Below are 21,015 nucleotides of genomic sequence, written 5' to 3'. Positions count from 1 at the left end.
TGCCCCCTATCCGTTATCTACTGACAGAATGAAGAAATCTGAAATATGCCGAAAGAATGCATTTGCAAAACTATTTAAACAGGGACTTCATGCTGTAATTTTGTAATTATGCAATGCAATTTACTACTGGTTTAACTATGAAGTATCATGTTGCAAAAAAGCTGTAAAGAGACAAGAAAACAGTAACACAAACAACAACAACAACAACAACAACAATAATAATAATAATAATAATAATAATAATAATAATAATAATAATAATATTGTATGCATTTATCCATTAGTTAGAAACCTTCTTCAGCATCAGGAAATTTCATATTAAACAAAGGCCGGTCAACAGACAAGCACAAGAATCAAGATGACTTGAGTACTCATAATGCAGAATCTATAAATATGTTTAAACATCTACATATATATATATATATATATATATATATATATATATATATATATATATATATATATATATATATATATATATATATATATAGGCAGGAGAGGTAATAATAATAATAATTTTCAGTATGTGACTTTATATATTATATATTATAATAGACATGACATATAATAGATAATTTACATAATACAGCATCCATTTAAAATAGATTTTCTAAGATGGCTGGCATTCATATGTGCACAAATTTTTTTTTACTAATATACTGTGCTGTTTGAAAGAGGTTATGCCTCTCTACCGCTAGAGGGTAGTGTTTACCTTTGGGGGTTTTTACCCTACACATAAATGCTCTTTGATACATGATTATAAATTAAAAAAAAAGCAACAATACATGACAGATGAATATCTAATAGCATTTTATTGGATCCACTTGATTTATAGATTGAGCTATCTGCCATACCTAGTCATTTCGTACTTGAATATCAAAACAACAATAATGATCATAGAATGCACATTGTGTCAGCCCGTTTTGGGAGTACCAGGAGATGAAAAGTAATTAAAATCTACTACTTTCTGTTGCTCAGGAGATAGACCCGAGCTTAACACGTCCAAATCTGTGACAGCAGCTCAGCGCCTTATATCCATGGCGGCTTTTCTCAGCTCTCTTACTTCAGCACCATGGAGAGCTGACAAACAGCAGCACCGAGTGTTTCTGATCATCCTGAATTCATCCTCACTGCAGATACCTTCTCCTGATCTACCTCCACATACCTCACAATCCATCCACCTTTCCAAAGGCCTAAAGGCTTATTGAGTCGCACATGTCTGGTGTATTAACGCAAATCAACGGAATCTAAAGCTTTTTACATCATATATAAGAAACGAAAATGAATAGATCTGGGAAATCTTGGTAATTGTGGTCAGCTTGTTGATTGATGTAATACACAATATGAGGGATAAAATAAAGATCATATGAAGTGACGTGGGTAAACCGGACTACTCTTCCTAATGACGTCATGCGCACTGAAGAAGTAGGCAAGCACATGGTGTTATGTAACATTTCTGCACATTCTGACATAGCCTGCTCCATCAGCTTACTCCATAGTTGTAGCTAAAGGTTTGTGAAATCTGCTACTGGGGAGTAGAAAGAGAAGGGTTAACACCGGTCTTGTTGCATAACACACTCCGACATTGGTATTTATATCAGACTGACGTAGCTGGGAATCTGGTCTTTTCCTGGGGATTTTGCCCATCCATAACGAAAGTCTTCATCTCGTGAAACGAAAGCGTGTGAGGAACAGCACAAGGTGGGATCATAGGACGCTTGACACACGCATATACACAAACATATACAGTATATACGCATGCACGCATGCGCCCACATATACTTTCATTTGTTTTCTGGGCTGTGTATCATCACTGTGAAACCTCGCTAAGGAGAAGACACCTCTCAGAAGGCAAGTGAATTTTACCTACTGCGCCACAGCACATAGACATAGTGAACATAGAGCTCTGTGCTTTCCATTACTGCGCAAGTTCTCATAGTCCTAGATTTAAGCCTAATATAGACTATGTAAATAAAAAGTTTATTTTATTTAACCTAATTTTGACTAAAAATGTTGAAAAGTCTTTAAAGATATATATAAACATAAGCTATAATAATATCAAAGCATAGTAAATAATGTTACTGTCGCGTTGTCCTAATTGTGTAACATTTGAGCATCATATATACATGTTCAATATGGTGCATTCTCAGAATTTATATTGCCAAACTGTGGCTTTCCTTGTTGCTGAGGTGGGATCGTCAGTATTTAGGTTTTTTTCCACCTTTAATATAAATCCTTCTCTTGAAACATCAATATTTTTGTAACATTTTTTTGAAGGTTACAAAAATATTGATGTTCCAAGAGAAAGATTTATATTAAAGGTGAAAAAAAAACTTACATACTATTAAAGATACACTCCTCCTTGAAAGGTGTATGCAGTGTACTTCCAAAGTATACTGCATACACCTTTTAAGGAGGGGTGTATCTTTAAGCTCATTCTGTTCATTTTAATGATTCAGCATCTTCAAAACATTAGAAAATGTACTTCCTATATCTGCATGAAAAACAACACCAGAAACAGTGTCTGTAAAAAGTATTTTTGTTAAACTAGATTGTTCTAGTTTATTGGAGAGTTACTCATCCACTGCACATGACCCATATCCTATCTTATATGATCTAAAAATAACTGTAATCAAGCATAAATCATCTGGGTCTACTCTATTGTAAGTGCAAAGTGTAAGACACAGCCAATGCTTCTAAGTTGGCTAAGTTGGCTTAGGTCACTAATGAATTAGTTTTAAAAAAAAAACAATACCCAAAGTGGCATAGACAACAATTACTAAAAGCAAATGATAAACACCAGGTGAGGCTACACAGAAGATTCAGTGAATAAAAAACCCAAGGACCTCTATTTAAGAAGACAGGTAAATTGTTGGAATACTGTATATCAATTCACAGAAATCTTGACAAAGATCCACCTGAGATCCCCCCAATTAGTACTTCACAGAGAGAGAGAGAGAAAGAGAGAGAGCAAGATAAAGAAAAGATATTATCTGATTTAATAACTGAACCATGTGTAAAAGCATGTAAAGGTTTGGTGAAGTGATAATCCTCTTTTGCAATGACATCATTTCCAATGAAGTACACAAAACTGACATGACCAGCTAATTTAGCCTATTGTAATATTTGAAAAAATAAATAAATTATATATTCTATCTACAGTTTTCTAGGGTTTGAAAAGTATATTCAAATATTTGGTCATCAGTCCCTGTCAAGAACTATGTTATTTAGCATTAAATCTTTTGACATTTAGTGTATTTATTTTAAGCCATGAATCATAAACACACCCAGAGTAAGCATTGCTACTTAAAGACTGGCAATATGCAATATTTCCAAAACTGATCTACTTGATAACAAACAAGTTTGATGATGATGGCCACACAAGAATCATGAAATGATAAAGAAACAGAACATTTTAGCTTGAAATAAGCAGTTATCAGAAGCTATCACACAGGCTGAGCTGGGACAGACTTGTAGATCATTTGTTTTGACAGTTGTTTTTCAGCTTCTTTACAGCGAGGTTGATCGCTTTAATGTTGCTTTACTAACTGCATTTCTATCTTCTACCAACATATACCAAACTTTTTTCAGATGATCTACAAGCCCAAGCAGCTTGACCTGTGTTTATCCAGATGGTAGTTTGCCAGGTTCAACTTTTTTTATTTGTTTGTATTCAATAGTGTAATGACAAATGTGGGGCTGTACAGATATCTTTAAAAAAGATTTTTGATTATTAACGTCCTAGTATCAACAAATACTTTAACAATCTGTTCAAGACTGTAAATAGATGCATATTATTAATGTTTTTCCTTAGTGGTTGAATTGAGTTATGGCAGAAGTTAGACATTCATGTGATTTATTCATTTTTACCAAATGAATCACTAGAAAAGGTTTAGAAATTGGGTACTTTAGCACCAACACATTATCATTTAGTCTGTCAGGCTTTGTGAATCTTAGCTGTCTGACACAGGCCAATATTATAATAGGTTGTAATAAGTCCATTTGCTTGCTACATAATTCCAAAAATAAATCATAGACAGAAGTAGTCAGCAGTTCTGGAATAGAAATGATTTATTAGTTTTGAAAGGACTTATTCCTTTCCTGCCATAAAGTCCTTCCATTCCTTCCTGAAGTCTTGCCATATCCCATCAGATTGGCTACCCAGTCTCCTCATATTGCAGTGGACCGTGCGTGCGTGCGCGCGCGCGTGTGTGTGTGTGTGTGTGTGTGTGTGTTCTTGCAAGTTGCAGTGAACTGGTTACTGTGCTTCAATTTCAGTCTGTTTTATTTCTGTGTTTGTATATTTTAGTGTTTCGGTGTTAGTGTAAACATTTCAACCCCAGTTTTGTCAAACAAATATGTTGTGACCCACGTAAAAAGGACGCTTAATTAATATGAATTAGCTTATATATATATATATACACACACACACACAACTATTTGTATTTACTTCGTGAGCATGTTCGAAGTGAAATACAGAAGGAGAAAATGAAAGCTTTCTGTGCTTTACTCCAACCAGGTTTCACAATAAAAGTCATGCAGGCAAATCCTGTTCAACACCATTTTGTTAAGCAATTTAATGTCCAAACACGTTATAATTTAATTTTATCTTACCAAATAGCACATACCACAGTAGCTTTCAAAGTTATGCTGTGAATAATTTGGACAAAATGTTTTCAGTATTAAATATAAAGTCTACCAAACAGTAGTGTGTAGTATGCAGATTCTCAAGGCTCTACATATGTATTCGTACATATACACAATCTGCTGGTGTAGATATGAATATTTACAATATAAAATTATCCATATAAAGCAATAATAAATGTTAAATAATAATCAACAATTGATTTTTAAAAAGAAGCCAATGAGAAACAATCTTTTTTCCCCCTTAGAGGACTAGACCCGACCCGTTTTTTGACTCAAGAAGGATGGGGCCATTTCAGGAATATAAGGTATTTGCTTTCTTTCTACCCACAAACATGATTTTTCTGTCAAACCTGAAATTAGATTTAGATTGCAGAAACTGATCATTATAACCACAGACAACTGGTTGATTGCTATTGCTCAATTGTCAGTTATAATTTACATACTTATTATCAGTAATAATTTACTTACATTAAGGTGAAGAAGTCATTTGGAAAGGACAGCACACGCAGTCGCATCCCCCGTCTCATGGTTCAGCCTTTCTGTGCTAAGGATTCGCAGATTTCCAAGTTTCCATTGTCTGAGGATGAAAGCAATGATGTCAGCAGAAATCAGAACAGAACCATCAGTCCTAACAGCTTCTCATCAGGTATGTCGCATATATCCTAAAGACAGACACTGCTGCATGTAGAATTGTTGATAAGCCCCAAGGTCTAAACACTGACTAGTTGGATTAGGAGAAGCATTATGCATTCACTTTGCTTGCAGTGTTGAAATTTGTTCCTGTGGCTTCAGATGACACCGGATGTCCGAGCAGTCAGTGTCCATCTCCAGCTAAAATCAGATCTGCATCAGACAACAGCTCTCTGGGGTCACCCATTCTAGTGAAAAGCAAGACCAAGGTCAAGAGGGTCAGAGTCAATGTGGTGGCCGAGAGTAATGATATTACACGGAAGCACAACAGGGAGCAGCACCAATCCTCTATTCGGCACAGAGGTGAGTGAATATTTGCCAAGATTCATCTTACAGCTTTTATAAAGGAAACATGGAGTCTTGGGCAAGTGCATAATAGTGTAGTTTGGAGACAACAACTTTCAAGCACATAAATGTTTATACCTAATCCTAAATAACTAAGTTAAAAGTTAGACTTTATGCAATCACCTGCCAATTTAATAGGATTACTTGTGCCAAATGACGAAAAATCTGATGATGTTTTCAAAACTTAAAAGTACATTCATCTTAGCATAGAATCAGAATGATTTATACTATTATGGCTATCAAATGTACTATTTATTTTCAGGTTTCAAGTTTTATTACGGTCCAAATTCTGGACTGCACTATTACTGACTCAGTCAAACAATATAATAATGACCTTGGAATTATTGTTATCATGGATCAGGCAGTTTTTGTGAAGCAGCTGCACTATGATGTAATGTAAGCTGTTCAAAAAATTTTTTTAGGATAAATGATGCAGGAACTCCTTACGGATTTTTATCTACTAAACACATTAGCTGTTCTAGCACAATGTCTTACTGAAAAAAAGATGATTTATGTGAGTCAAAGGTCATCTATTGGTACCATTTCATGGATTCATAAGTCTCATAGATATATATGTATAGTTTGCTGTGTAATTCAGGGTGAGTAATGCTTGATAGTCATCTCTGCTTTAAAGCACATGATTAAAAACGTCACATTAAAAAGCCTCTCTAAAAATCTTTTTAGTGCTTCCAGGATTAAACCACTTTTGTCACTTCCAGATGGTGAAGGCTAATGTATCTGTTCCAAAAACGATTAATACTTCAGTTTGTGGCTTGTTGGCTAAATCTTAAACCAAACTTTAACAGAGTTTTGTAAAGTGTTTTGTTCTTTATAATCAGCTCACTTGTGCATTTCCAAACCTCTGCTCACATCCTTTGAATCTCCAAGTCAAAACTGAAATTCAAAATTACAAGGTATATTTAAACTGATTATCTATACAAACTTATTTAAGCTATTTTCTTCTCTTTCTTCCTGCACAGTGTATACATGACATATTGTAATAAAGCTTTTCTGGAACAACAGGACTTTAGTTTAACTTTAAGAGGTTAGTTAGTTTAATTAAATATTTGAACACTTTGTTGAAGACAAGTGAAGATCCTGAAGCAGGGAGCCACATCGGATGTGACATCAGTCTATCACAGGGCTTCTTGCACACATAATCACATGTTCACTTAAGTGCAGTGTGACATAGAACCCTGTTAACCCATTCGGCTGTATTGGAAGGTAGGAAGAAACCAGTGAAGCCCAGAGGAAACCCAAACAGACACAAAGATCAATTGAAATTGATGCACAGATACCAACAAAAACAATCCCACAAACATCCTAATGTATTTTTAAGTTGCTAAAAGGTTTTCTATTAGTCCTAGGTCAGACTCACGTGGACAATTACTGTGTCAATAAAACCAATACAACATAATTCCCATTATTATTATTATTAAAACCATTACAATTTGTTCAAGGAAGGAACCTGGGCTGTAAGATTTATTTATTAATAAAATATTTTTTTTTAATTACTTTTATTACTCTGATCTTATTAATTGTTTGGTTTTTATATCTAATCTGATTATCCCCTACTATCAAGTTTACCTATCTTTAAAAATGCTACTGCTGTTATTTAGAAGTTGTCTTGAGAAGACAGAAAGCTTTATTTTATTTCCAGGAATGCCAAACCACTATGAGGCAGGTGTCGTTTGCTTGATTGTTTATGCTCAGAGTGATTGCTGATTGGTTGGTCAGCTAGGCCACAGCTGTCCAATCAGTAAAATTAGAAGTCGTTAACTTCCCTATTGGTTCTGAAGTGACTAACAAAATCAAAATCACCACCGGCACTGAAAGACTGTTAGGTTTAACACTTTGTTTTGTTCTGTTTTCTCACAAGTTTTACATTCACAGTGTGATGGTATTATCAAAAGGAAAGAGGTGTTTTTCAGGTAAATGTTTATGTATTTATGTATGTTGCAAGAACAGGATGTTATGGTCTATCAGCTTACACCTACATGCTATTTGTTTTTTTTAAATGCCATGTTACTAAATCATGTCAATCTTGCTGGTGTTTTATTTTTGTCTAGTGTATTTGATCTGATTATTCTTACTTTTATTGAGTTTTTGTAGGGCATAATTGTGTATTGAGTACAAATTATAGGTGAGTAATAATGGAGGAGATGCAGGAGATTCTGTAGCTACAATGATCAAACCATGTTTGTGTGGTTCACTGAAACGTGTAGAACATTTGTTTTGCAGGCAGTGAGGTTGACTTCAGCTCCTCCAGCAGTACTGGAAGCTTAAAGAACCGTGGAATTATGGCCAACAACTCCACAGGGAAAAAGGGTTGCCTTTCACACAGGTAAAATATTGCACCTCCAGATTTGATCAACATTCACCTGTAAATCATATTACAAAAATTCATTTATAAATGCTTTTTTTTTATCTGCTTAAATAAATTGTTGGGCTCATGCTACAGCATTTGAGGATTTATTTTTTATAGTGTCTTATTTTGTTAATATTTTTACATTTCCCATATCTTTCCTCTTATAGCTGTAATAGCTAGTAATTGTTGACCATCATCTTGTCGTCTGTTTTCTAGTCGTGTCCCGCACATCCGAAGCCAGCCTGTGTTTAAGCCTCCAGGAAGCCCTACTGCACCACGTGATTCAGACCTTTATGCCCCTTACAGAACCCCACCCAAAAAAAACCCTTCATCATGCACCAGCAGAAGTTCTAGCCCTATTGTCAGGTAAGACAATGGTATAGGCAGAAATCTGATTACAGTGACAAAGTAATGATTATTTTGTTCAGTGTGTCTATCAGACAATTGCAGAATCTTCCTGCACCCTATGTAAAGGACTTGCTTAGTACAATCAGTCATGTTTGGGTTCAGATGAACTTCAAAATGATTCACTAAATTGTTTATCACATCGCCCACATGGTTACAGACTGCGGAGGTTTATTCAAAGCCATTTTGTGGTAGAGCCTGGCAGCCTGAATAGCTAATGCAGCCAGTTGTGTGCTTCAAATGCTTTTGTGTTGTGGTTCTTTTTATTATATTTTGATGTTAAAATTTTCAGATTGTTGCATTGAATGTCTTAACAATAGATAGCAAATGGAAGATCATTAATGTATGTACTGTATGGCATTATATGCATATCTGGTTTGTTGATAGTGTGAGTGGAATGCTGCAGTATGTGGCTCATTCTCTCTGGTGTGTTATTTATAACCGAGATGCAGAGGCTGCTTCAAAGCACTGTTAGCTTGTGCTTGAGTCTCTGCTCACAGGTCTGTGCTTTACTGATTCATCCCTTACTATAGTGCTTCACTTTGATAACAGAAGTATAAGGCTACAATGACAACAGATTTTTTTCCATAGGAAATATACCATAATTTTGGGTGTGATGAAATTAATAGATCAGTTGAATTATTTGTGAATCAGATTCTATGTACCATTTGTATAATTATTGATTCATGCTAGGTATCTGTATTCTATCTATCTATTATAGAAGAACCACTCCAGGGAGCTACCATTCATGCGGTGACAATCATGGCATCAGGCCTCCTAATCCAGAGCAATACCTGACCCCTCTACAACAAAAAGAGGTGACAATCCGTCACCTAAGAACCAAGCTCAGGGATTTTGAGCAAACTGTTTCTGGACGGTAAGCCAAAGTGATTTATCTTTTGCATACTGTCTTCAGGTAAGACCCGCTCATTAAAGCAGCATAAACGTGTATATTTCCTGTCTATCAGGGAATCTGAAATTCAGGATTTGAAGAACCAGCTGAGCCGGATGCGTGAGGACTGGATTGAGGAAGAGTGTCACCGTGTGGAAGCACAGCTGGCTCTCAAGGAGGCACGCAAGGAGATAAAACAGCTACGGCAAGTAGTCGAGACCATGAAAGACAGTCTAATGGAAAAGGATAAAGGCATTCAGAAGTACTTCATTGACATTAACATCCAGAATAGGAAGCTGGAATCCTTGCTGCATAGCATGGAACTGGCGCAAAGCGGTGCCACCCTGCATGATGAACCCACTCTGGACTTTATATGTGATTCTCCAGAAAAGCTGTCTGAAAAGAAGCAGATAAAAAAGCTGCAGGCTGAGGATTATGCGCAGGAAGAGATGACTGACAGTGGGCTGCTTGTTAATGAGGAAATGGCCAACCAGATGGACATGCTTGAGCAGGTTCTCATGTCTACAGCTGTAGATTGCAGCCAAAATGGTAGTGCCAAATACATGAACCCGCCAGGACTGTCCACTCTGACACAGAGTGCTGCTGAGGACTCTATGAAGAGCTCAAAAGATCAAATCCACAGTCAAACCACTGCTGATGAGCAACATGTGTCTGGTGAGAAAGCAGTCCAAACAGATGAGAGCTTCTATAACCCTGATTTTCAAGCTCTGTTTTTCCATCTGCTTAAGCTTCAAAATTCTGGCCTGTCTTCAAATGTTCTCCAAATGTTCTTCAAAACACAGGAATCCCACCTACCCCAAGAAGAGAAACTGATCAAAACCAAATTATCTCAAGCCCAAAATCCCAACCTGATTGAGGGGATAAACCACATTCCCTACAATCGTTCACTTTCTGCATTGCTAATTCCACAGGACCCTGGTGGTTCTGAAACTGAAGTGGATCCAGGGTTCATAGAAGAGCTAGACTTTGGCATGAAGGATACCTGTGGCAGCAGTACAAGTACAGCTGTGGTGGGGAAAAACCATTGGAGCAACACCTACTTCGTTGATTTGGTTGCTGTAGCAGCACCTGTTCTTCCTACAGTGGCCTGGCTGTGCTCTCAGCACAATGAAATTGATGGGGCACCAGTGTACAGCATTGCAGCTTTAATCCGTGGGTGTTGCATTATGGGATTGCACTCTCTTCGCCTTGTCACGTATGGGCCACATGTGTAATGGTCTATCACCTTTAGGCACAGTTAACTATAGCACTTAATAGCTTTAAATAAGTTTTGTTTTGTGTGTGTATATCTATACTGCTACTTTTTTTTTTTCCCTCTGTCACTTTGCACTGTGAATAATTGTATGACAAATTAACTTGAATTAATTTATTTGTTTCTTTTTTTTGTCACAAGTTGTATTGCTTATTGCCCTGATGTGATCACCTGGGTAGGTGGTCATTCTATTGTGCTGTACGTTGCCAGCTAGTCTGTTTCTTGTGTGTTGACTGTTGTCAATAATGTTCTTTGGAAGACAGGAGCAGCCTCAAAGCTTTGTTCAGTATTTTGTTTTTGTGAATTTTTGCCTTCAGTGGAGCATGTGACCTTGCTGACTCTAAACAGTCAATGCTACAGTACATATGACCCTTTTGTGCCTGAGCAATGTGCAATATTTATTTGTATTAGACATGTTAAATATATATTTATTATTAAAGCATGATTAGCCTATTTGTTTGTACTTTTTTTTTGTTTTTTTTCTTTTTCTTCCCAGATAATGTTTTGATCTGGAATGGGAAGGGATTTAAAGCAATGCATGTAATGAGGAAATATGAAATATTTGAAAACCCCTTAGTTCTTCTGTTAATAAAAATAGTTTGGATGAGCAAAGAAGCCAACTTCAAATCTATAAAACTAGAAACCATATAGGTTGTCTGTTATTCAGACTCCCTCATCTGTTCTATTATCACTTGTTTAATATGACTGCACACAAAAGCCTCTTAATGTTTAAAGGCTTTTAAAGTAAAAGGAGGTTCACTCGGGCAGAGCTGACGGCAGAAGCACATTGTTTTAATCTTGGTCCTGTTAACTCCTACACATGCAGAGACAAAGCAAACATTTTACATAATGAAGCATGATTTAAGCTCCTCTTTTCATAGATTTTTGGATGTAATCTTTCAATATGAGGGGCTCACTTAGTTGAGGGATGATGTAAGATGCCAGATGGGGCACCACTGTTGTGTAACCTGGCTCTCATCTCCAGTGAGCACTAAAAAGTAAGCTAGAAAATTGAGAACTGACGCTCTGACTTATCTGCAATCAGTCCACTCAGACTAAGAATGCTGAATAGATGTGACAAATATTTATCAATATAAATAGTCTGACAACAGTAAAACTGGGCAAGCAGAGCTCCATGGAAGTATGTACTCATACTTAAAAAAAAAAAAGTCCTAAAATGTATGCACAGGTGGGAGAAAATGGTGCGTTTATCATAAAATGCTCCCATAATTGTGGTAGTTTGAAGAGACAGGGGGCATGGTGGTGCAGCAGTGTTTCTGCCTCACAGTTCTACTGTACCAGGTTTGATCCTTAGCTCGAGTTCCTCTCTGTATGGTACTCCCGTTCATATCCTCTCATTGGCAGGTAGATTGGTTAGAGCGGTCCCTTTATTTGTGTGGCATGGTGACGATGAGGGACTTCCCATCCAGGGTGGATTCCTCCATTATAGTCATTATTCCCAGGATAGACGATTTTACTGCCACCGATTGGGCCACAAATGTCCCCTGCAAAATCAGGGTTTGAACATAGTTTTTCTGGAATATATATATACTAAATATCATAAATCATTTTAAATGTTTTTACTTCCTAAACTTTTTTTTGCAGTGGTCACATATTGATAAACAGCCTGTTTAATAAATGTATACTGTAATTCTCATTGTCAAATGAATTATTTACTACATGTTGAATCCAAAAGAAATCAATATATAGCAGTCGCTTTTAGACAAACAGCACATTGCTGTGACTTGGGGAATCATAATAGAATATTTGGACCTTGCAAAACAAGAAAGGCATTTCTGAACTGAAATACAATCATTTTCAAAACTTTTACCACCATGAAGAGTTTTTCAGGCCATTACATCAATGTGTTAAACATGGTTAAAAACAATAAGAAAAGAATGATCCGAGGGGCTGCATATAACTCGTAGCAGCAGGAACTGTAAAGACATCCTCTATTTGAAAGTACTTGTACAAATTGTTCTTGATTACATAATAGTCCTGTACCTGCAATAACATTTTTCTCTTCAATTCAAACGAGGTTCAAAAATTATACCATGAATCGACACGTTCACCATCCTTTCTTCTTGCATGAAAGGAACCGTTTGAATATTAAAGTGGGTCAGGATGTATGAGCTTCAGTGGGCCGAGGGCGCTGCAGAAACAGATGGGAGATTACGACATCATTCTCAGCCCTGAAATATTCCACTAGTAGGAACATGATGACCTCGAATAGGCTCTGAAATTGGTCGTGTTAAATCATTTAGCAGAGCAATTCTCATGCGGTGTTGAGGACATTAAAGCCTAGCGCACAGTCAGGATTTAGGATATTTACACGAAGCCTGTTTGGGTATAGACTCTACGTGCCGATCTGATTGTGTAGAAATGCAGCTCTACATCTGCACAAACATCTTGTATATTGCACCATTTAGGCCTCAAGTACACCTTCTCTAGGCTCCAATAAACACATCTTTTTCTTTTCTTTTTTCATATAAATCCAAACAGTTTATTACAGGGAAAGAATGAATGTGTGCACAGAATGGAAACATTGTTTGTAAAATGACAGACTCATGTTTCATTCGTTGCCTAGGCCTGATTTCTCAAATGTACTGCAGAGCTGCCCCTTTGAACATTGTCTCCAGAATGTAATCATGATTGTTGTGCTGTAAATCTTTGGAGAAACTTTCATGTCTGCTGAGATGCAACTTAAAAGGATAGCTTGGGGGAAAATCTAATTAGCATACATTTTCAACATACCTCAGCCAAAACATTTGGTGTCCAAATTTTGCTTCTTTACTTTTGTTACTTGGAGTTCTGTGCAAATGAAGCCAGCATGAAAAGAAAGCCTAAGCTCACCAATTAGAATCAGACTAAAGTCACTGAGCACTTAACTGGAACAACATTGATAGGCTATATTTAACCATCTGCATCTAAATAGCACAATAATGCACAAGTGTAGTTGGTTTCTTTTCTGTACATAAATTGAATTACATGATTTTTAATTGAAAATGGCTGCCACTAGTTTTTAGTTATGCAATGCACGTTTGTTGCATGATAATTTATGGTGATATGTTCCTAATGTTTGTTCCAATTCAAAAATAAATAAATAAAAAAAACACTCATCTTGGACATTTTAAATTATTTACCCCTGAAACAATTTTTTTTAATAAAATAAGCATTATAAATGACCTGCACCTAAAACCATTCATGACAATAATTCTTTTCCCATCCACAAAACCATCTCCTATCACCTTACAGTAGTTACCAATAATCATTGTAGAAATAATGGAGGGAAAAAAAATACACTTGGGTACAGTTTTATACAGAAGAGTGCTACATATGGCATGTGTTGAATAGAAGCTGTACCCAGTGCATTATATGCTACTGCAATGATTGTTGTAAAATTTAAGATGAATAAAGACGGAAGAGAAGCTTAGGATGACAGTCCAAGATTGGCAAAAGAAAAACTGCCATGTTTCCATGGCAACCAACATTTTACCACCCACACTACATTAAATATTGGCTTCAGTCATGCACTCCATTACACACACACACACACATTCAAAAACAGGTCGCTTTCCAAGCACAATGTATTTTCAGGGATGTTCTTCAAACTACTTTTTGTCACATTCAGGTGACCACCTTCTGTGAGTGTTGGCCCTTTAAAAACTGCCATTTTCTGCAATGTCTCAATCCCAAAATATGTTTTCCACAAATAATTAAAAAAGGATGAGAAAGTTATTCCTCATTCACATTACAGTCCTTTCTTTTATATATAAATACAGACATGCTAAAGTTCCACGTTCTTCTGTGTGTGTACTATTAGCAATGTCCCAACTATAAGTGATCTCAATAAAAGGGTACAATTAATTCTATACAAAGAATAAAAGGAAAAAACTCGAGAAATCAGTAAAACTCGAGAAAAATCAATAGGATTTCACATATGATGGTTGAAAATTGGGCATGTTGAACTGAGAATAAAAATGATGAAAGATGTTGGTGGACAATAATTTGGGGTTCTTTTTCATGTCCAGTGCTGCCTAAAAATGTTAGGAAAGCTTCACTGCAATCTTCTGCTCCTTCTTCATCATTCTCTGTGCCTCCTTCTCAATTTTCTTTCTCTGCTGTTCCATGGCACGTTTCTCCCGCTCTGCTAACTTCTGCTGTCTGAAATCCACAAGCAGATCAATGATTAGTTCAAGCACCAAATATTCAGTGAACTGAAATTATTTACTGAAATTCTTAAGCCTTAATTCTTTACATTTTACTCCACTGCCAAATAAACTTTAATACTGAGAAGTGGGGAAAAATCAGTAAAATAAGAAGAGTTAGAAAAAGTCAAAAAGCTAGAGAAAAGAAGAGCTTCTTGAAGACCCGACTGTATATTATTGCCATCTAGTGGACAAATGATCTAAATGTACATTGTGTTCACTATACTGTCAGTGAAGTGAAACGGAACCCTGTAGCTATATGTATTATTGTAATTGTAATAAATAAGTTCTATTATTAATTTTAACAGAAGGGAAATAAATAGAAACTAGTGAGAGCTATAACGCAAGTATAAACAGACGCATCTTGCAGATGTTCCACAACACTGTGTATGTAAAGTCTGTGATTAAAAATTCTTCAAGAAATTAAAAAAAAAAAATTGTTGGCAAACCACTGTGGAATCAAAGGAATAAAAATTTTTTTTTTGTCATGCAGTTTTACAAAAATGTGTGTTTCTTACGTAAAGATTCAGATTTTGTAATACCTTAACACTTCTTCTGCCTCCCACGAAGCATCAGACTCATCCTCCCAGGCATTCGGGTCCTCCTGCCAGGTTTCCAAGTCTCCCAGCTCTGCCTGTAAGCCACATATAGAAGTTTCTCAGCAAAGCAAGCACCAGAATACACTACAGGGCAAAGGTTTGTAGACACCTGACCATAAACTACACGTGCACTTTTTGAACATCCCATTTCATATTCAGTCCCCATCTGCTGTTATAATAACCGACACTTCTAAGAGGTTGTAGCTTGAAACTGTAGTCTTGAATCAGTGTAGCAGACTTTTGACATGAACTACAGTCCAAATCCAAATCCTCAAAGCTCCTGTTCTTACTCCAGAATTTCATGGATCCCCAGGCAGTTGATCAGAAGATGCAAGTTGCTCTGGATAAGGGTGTCTGCCAAATGCCATAGAAGTAAATGGAATATGTGCCACTAGATTTTGGAGCGTGCTTGTTAAGATTTGTGGTCATTCAGCCACAAGGGTGTTAGTAAGGACAGGCACTGATGTAGGGTGAGGAGGCCCGAAGTGCAGTCAGCATTGGTGTTCAGTAGGTTTGAGGTCTGTGCTCTATAGCAGGCCACTCAAGATCTTCCACTCCAACCCATATAAACTAGATCTTAATGGAAAGCACTATTGTACACAGGCGCATTGCCATGCTGGAACAGGTTTGTGTCTCCTAGTTAAAGTAAAGAAAAAATTGGATGCTATTACATCCAAAAACATCTTGTACAATTATGTGCCTCCAACTTTGTGCTTAACAGTTTGGGGAAGAATAACATGTGGCTGGAAAAGTTAGGTGTCCCAATATTTTTGGTCCATAGTGTTTGAACAGTAAACCTACAGTTTATACCTGGTTCATATCATTACACATTTCTCTGATTCACCACGTGTAGTCGAGTCGGAAGAAGGTCACATATTTGAAAGGCGTGGTAGAGCACAGAATAAATTTGTATAAATTAGGGCATCAAGTTCATACTTTGTTTGCATATTGCAAACATATTTTGCTTCAGATTTACAGATTAATCAAAAAAAAGGTGTCCATCTGTGTTAATGCACTACTGCGGAGTACATCAGATCAATTACACTATAAGGAGAATTATCCAGACCGCATGCTTTACTTTCTACACTAAATAATAATAAAAAAATAATAATAATACATCTCACCGAAGGCTGGATAAATGACATATCCTGAGTAACAGCCAGTCTGCTGGAGAAGCCCAGTGTTGAATCAGGGAGAGAGAAATTCACAGGCTCCCTTTTCTTCAAGACAATCTGGTAAGAGATGAAGATTTAGGAAGAATTGTGTTACTTGCAAACTCTCTTCACTATTCTGTAGACAATAAAACGATAAGATAATTAACATAACAATTCAAACAAGGATAAACCAACTTTTTGTGTTTTCCTGATAGTAGGAGTCATGTCTTTAAAATAATCTGGCTCTTCATCCTCAATCTGGTTCTGCTGGGATGGAACAGCTCCATTACCTCCCTCGATCTTTATACTCGTGGGAGCCTCTTCATCCCATGAACTCCACTCCTCTATCTCTGGCTATATAAGAACATCATATGTTAGATACAGTATAAATAAAATAGCAAATATGCCTACAGAGATGAATGCATTCAATGAACGATGATTAAATGAAAGTAGTCCAACTACACATATACTCAATCAATTTAAAGAGATTTGAATCATCTACTTGTGAATTTGCTTCAGTAGTGTATATAAATGTGGTTGGTGCATTTCCGTCCATGCTACTGTGTGCGCGTGTATTTCATATGCACATAACGTGGACCGCGTGTACGTGAAATGTGTAATGATGTAGCACAAACCATGGTAGAAAAATGTTCTTCCTCAGGTTGATTGCAATACATTTTTTTTTTTCCACCACAGGGGGAAAAATCCCAAAATCACATAGCCTGCAGCTTTAACTTTATTATATGATCTTGAAGGCAAGCACCATGAAATTAAACATTTTTTTTGCTATCCATTTTCCTATTTAAGACACATAACTCTATTAATATTATTTAAATACTGCTTTTCAAGGTTATGGAAATGTGATTTTAACCTTTATTTTAAACAGACTAAGAAAAAAGCTGGAAAAAAAAAAAAAAAAAAAAACACGATTAAGCTAAATCGAACATACACTTACTTCTTTGGGTACAGAGGAAAAATCAACCGTAGTAGGGAGAGTGATCTGATCTCCACTTCGTTTGCGTGATCTTACAGTTCTATGAACAAGAACAGAACAACATTAATACAGAGTCATGATAGGGTTAAGAAGTGTATTAGGACATGTTTGGCTACTTTTAACCAAATGACAATCAGAATTTCTGTTGTTATGACTACACCATATAGTTCAAAGCAATTGCATATCTTATAATGTTAATAGCTCTTAAACACAATATACGGTTTACAGTTTTTACAAGTTTAAAGTGAATTTATGCTTTTGCACATTTATTTGCATTTCTTAATTAAAAGTACTAATAGTTTAAAAAAAAAAAAAAAAGTACAATAAATCTAATATTGATTACAACACGCACCGGGACGCCCGCATCATTTACATAGAAAGCAGCATTTACATTGGAAAACATGTAAGCACATGGTTCATTTTACCAAGGAAGTCAATATTAGTGAAGAGCACCGTATATAATTTTCTTATGGAAACTATCTATGCACCTAAAAATAATACTTAAAACAATATGAAACAAAAGTGACATTTTATTGCCTTGTTTGTATCATCAACAACACATTATCTATTTTTTATATCACCCAGATGAGGATGGGCTCCTGTTTGAGTCTGGTTCCTCTCAAGGTTTCTTCCTCATACCATCTAAGGGAATTTTTACTTGCCACAGTTGCCCCAGACGTGCTCATCGGGAATTAATACACATAATTCACTTATATTAAACATTTTTCTTCTATAATCCTTACGGTTTGTAAAGCGGCTTTGAGACGATGTCCATTGTGAAAAGCGCTATAGAAATAAACTTTAAATAGTGGCCGCACCTAAAATACAATACACTTTGCAAGAGCTGTTCTCACCCTCTCCTTCACCCAGACTTATGTCTAGATATTACTTTTCCTCACCTAGCCAGTGTTTACCACCAGAAATTAACTAAACATGCTGAAGTTTCTATTGAAGAAGATTAATCATGTAATTTGTGTTGTAGGAAGGTGATGTTCTTCTTCCTAATATTACATTTCTTTTTTTTAAAGTCCAGTTTGCAGTACGCTTTGTTTTAACTGCAATCATTCTACGTGAAATACGACCAGATCGCTGCCATTTCACGTCTACTGTTTATTAGTATGGCAGTGTACACCTCACGTCTCAAAGCATCACCCAATTGATACTGTAGCATTTTTTTGAGTGCACCCGACTTATACCCGATACCAGCATCGGTCTACTTGCATCCCCAAGTCCTTAATAATAACTTCAAACCAAGATGAGCTCTTAAGACTTTAGATACATTATATGACCAAAGGTTAACCAACACCTAGCCATCACATTTATGTACTGTTGATACCCCCTTCCAGCTTTCATGGTATAATTCCCTCCAGTATTCTTTGAAGGCCTTTTACTGGATTTGGAGCAGAACTGTCAGGATTTGCCCGTTCATCTACAAGAGCAATAGTGCGGTTAGAGAAAGCCTGGGGTGAAGTCAATGTTTATCCCAAAGGTGTTCATTGGGATGTGATCAGGACTGTTTTCAAAACACTAGAGTTTGTCCACACTAATGTTCTTTGCGGGCCGTGTCTTTACAGACCTCATTTTGTGCACAGCAGCTCTGATATGCTTGGTTTGAGTCTCTTACTTCCAGGGAACAGTTTAGTTTTTAGTTTCATTTAGTGTGTGCCAAACTGTGTAATAACGGCCAAATAATAGCCATAAAGAACACAAATTAGGTTCAAAAATACATACATTATATTATACACTCGATGTTGGAGGGAAATAGGGCCCAAAAGAGGGATATCAAAGCTGTGATAAAACAAAAGTATCTTTAGAATCATGATAAGAAAGAAGCAGCTGGTATAGGACTCACCTGCATATGAGCCTTTTAAAGAATGACAGGATAGATGCTAGGCATGTGCAGATCTTAAACAGGCGAAACTGAGTCACGGCCATGGTGATCCAAGTGTCTAAAACACGTGCAAAAAAGAAACAAGGGTGCAGATCAGCGAATTCATTCAACCCTGAACAAAAAAAACACATGCTCTGAAGCCTGGGCGACCTTCTAACTACATCTCTTCAGCTCACTTAATCTCCATGCCCATACAAAATCCAATCAGTGAGAATCATAATAATGATTAACATGATCCTGAACCATGTCTCTGCTTGTGGCCTTGCATCCAAACAAGACAGGTTGTGGAAAGACTGCAACCTAGCACAATTAGCAACTTAGCCTAGCCGCCAAGCTAGGCTAATGTTGCACTAAAGCCTCATTATACACGTTTGGGAAAAAGGAAAAAACAGTGCTAACGCATTTCATACACGTGACATCTTAACATATGCTCGGAAATATTAAAGCTGCTAATCTATCACCATCAGAGTAACGTCCCTGTCTAACGTGTAGCTTAGCAAGCGTGCTGTACTCACCAGGCAGATACCCGAGGAACTCTCAGTGAATGCATAGCATTAGTTAGCTAACGAGGTGCAGAAACAGAGCCCAACGACAGACAAAACGTCTAAATAAAGTACATTAAATTGAAATTATTTTCCATTTAACAAGTAACAGGAAGCAGCTCCGACTCTAGCTGTCAGTCAGGGCGGTTTGCTCAGAGGGCCACTGTGTCCGACTGGCACTGAGCACTAAAAACATTATTACAGTGTAGCTTTATTCTCGCTTCTCTCTCTCTCTCACTCACACACACACACACACAAAGCATCCACCTTAACGTTCACATTCACCAATCTTCAGGCAGTCTACCCTAACCGGAAATATCAAAAAGACCAGCCAATTCAAGTTCCGGTGAACGTGAGTGGCAGATCAGCTGGACGCACCAATGCGCATGCGCGCCACGATGTACCATGGCAAAGGAAAATTCCACCCAGAACCACTATCACATTCAATATGTTTGTTTTGAATTGTTTGTTTTACTCTTTAGTGATTATGCTGCTGATATGTTCATTATTGTTAGTTGGAATTTACATTTATGGCATTTGGTAGACTTAGTGCTTTTCCACACACCATGAAGTTATGGGAAAGATTAGTGGAAGCCAGGCTGAGAAGAGGTGACCATCTGTAAGCAACAGTATAGTTTCATGCTGAGGAAGAGCACCACAGATGCATTATTTGCTTTGGGAATGTTGATGGAGAAGTATAGAGAAGGTCAGAAGGAGTTGCATTGTGTGTTTGTGGATTTAGAGAACGCGTACGACAGGGTGCTGAGAGAGGAGTTGTGGTATTGTATGAGGAAGTCAGGCGTGTCAGAGAAGTATGTGAGGGTGGTGCAGGACATGTATGAAGACAGTGTGACAGCAGTGAAGTGTGCAGTAGGAACAGACTGGCTCAAGGTGGAGGCTGGACTGCATCAAGTGTCGGATCTGAGCCCTTTCCTGTTTGCAGTGGTGATGAACACGTTGAAGGACGAGGTCAGACAGGAGTCTCCCTGGACTATGATGTTTGCGGA

General features: G+C 37.0%; 2 protein-coding genes across 5 annotated transcripts; one reads left to right on the top strand and one right to left on the bottom strand.

Moving 5' to 3' along the window:
* The first annotated feature begins 1,473 nt into the window (after positions 1–1,473).
* On the top strand, positions 1,474–11,073 carry sybu (syntabulin (syntaxin-interacting)). Of its 4 annotated transcripts, none has more exons than XM_046847420.1 (8): positions 1,474–1,701; positions 4,893–4,952; positions 5,122–5,293; positions 5,413–5,640; positions 7,924–8,026; positions 8,267–8,416; positions 9,177–9,332; positions 9,424–11,073. In XM_046847420.1, exons 2-8 carry the CDS (start codon positions 4,929–4,931, stop codon positions 10,580–10,582), a joined length of 1,992 nt encoding a protein of 663 aa, XP_046703376.1. In that variant the 5' UTR covers positions 1,474–1,701; positions 4,893–4,928; the 3' UTR covers positions 10,583–11,073. The 4 variants fall into 4 exon arrangements, with proteins under 4 accessions (XP_046703376.1, XP_046703374.1, XP_046703377.1 ...); XM_046847418.1 differs by having other exon boundaries at positions 1,474–1,851; XM_046847421.1 differs by having other exon boundaries at positions 1,475–1,851; positions 5,440–5,640.
* A 2,675-nt stretch (positions 11,074–13,748) lies between these two features.
* ebag9 (estrogen receptor binding site associated antigen 9) lies at positions 13,749–20,366 on the bottom strand. Its single transcript, XM_046847423.1, has 7 exons — positions 19,982–20,366; positions 19,428–19,524; positions 17,537–17,615; positions 16,777–16,935; positions 16,552–16,659; positions 15,371–15,462; positions 13,749–14,784 (listed from the first exon to the last, which is right to left on the bottom strand). Exons 2-7 carry the CDS (start codon positions 19,508–19,510, stop codon positions 14,667–14,669), a joined length of 639 nt encoding a protein of 212 aa, XP_046703379.1. The 5' UTR covers positions 19,511–19,524; positions 19,982–20,366; the 3' UTR covers positions 13,749–14,666.
* Positions 20,367–21,015: the final 649 nt, after the last annotated feature.

The sequence above is a fragment of the Silurus meridionalis genome, chromosome 4 (assembly GCF_014805685.1).
Source record: "Silurus meridionalis isolate SWU-2019-XX chromosome 4, ASM1480568v1, whole genome shotgun sequence".
Taxonomy (NCBI): Eukaryota; Metazoa; Chordata; class Actinopteri; order Siluriformes; family Siluridae; genus Silurus; species Silurus meridionalis.
This window is presented reverse-complemented; position numbering and strand designations above follow the sequence as displayed.

What these genes read in the sequence shown, in the direction of transcription:
- sybu (XM_046847420.1), top strand. Translation starts at nt 4,929, where the DNA reads ATGGGGCCATTTCAGGAATATAAG. An exon ending in GGCCATTTCAGGAATATAAG is followed by an intron (nt 4,953 to 5,121) that starts GTATTTGCTTTC and finishes ACTTACATTAAG; the next exon opens with GTGAAGAAGTCATTTGGAAA. An exon ending in GAGCAAACTGTTTCTGGACG is followed by an intron (nt 9,333 to 9,423) that starts GTAAGCCAAAGT and finishes CCTGTCTATCAG; the next exon opens with GGAATCTGAAATTCAGGATT.
- ebag9 (XM_046847423.1), bottom strand. Translation starts at nt 19,510, where the DNA reads ATGGCCGTGACTCAGTTTCGCCTGTTTAAGATCTGCACATGCCTAGCA. An exon ending in TTTCCTCTGTACCCAAAGAA is followed by an intron (nt 16,936 to 17,536) that starts GTAAGTGTATGT and finishes GTTCTTATATAG; the next exon opens with CCAGAGATAGAGGAGTGGAG. An exon ending in GAGGCAGAAGAAGTGTTAAG is followed by an intron (nt 14,785 to 15,370) that starts GTATTACAAAAT and finishes TGTGGATTTCAG; the next exon opens with ACAGCAGAAGTTAGCAGAGC.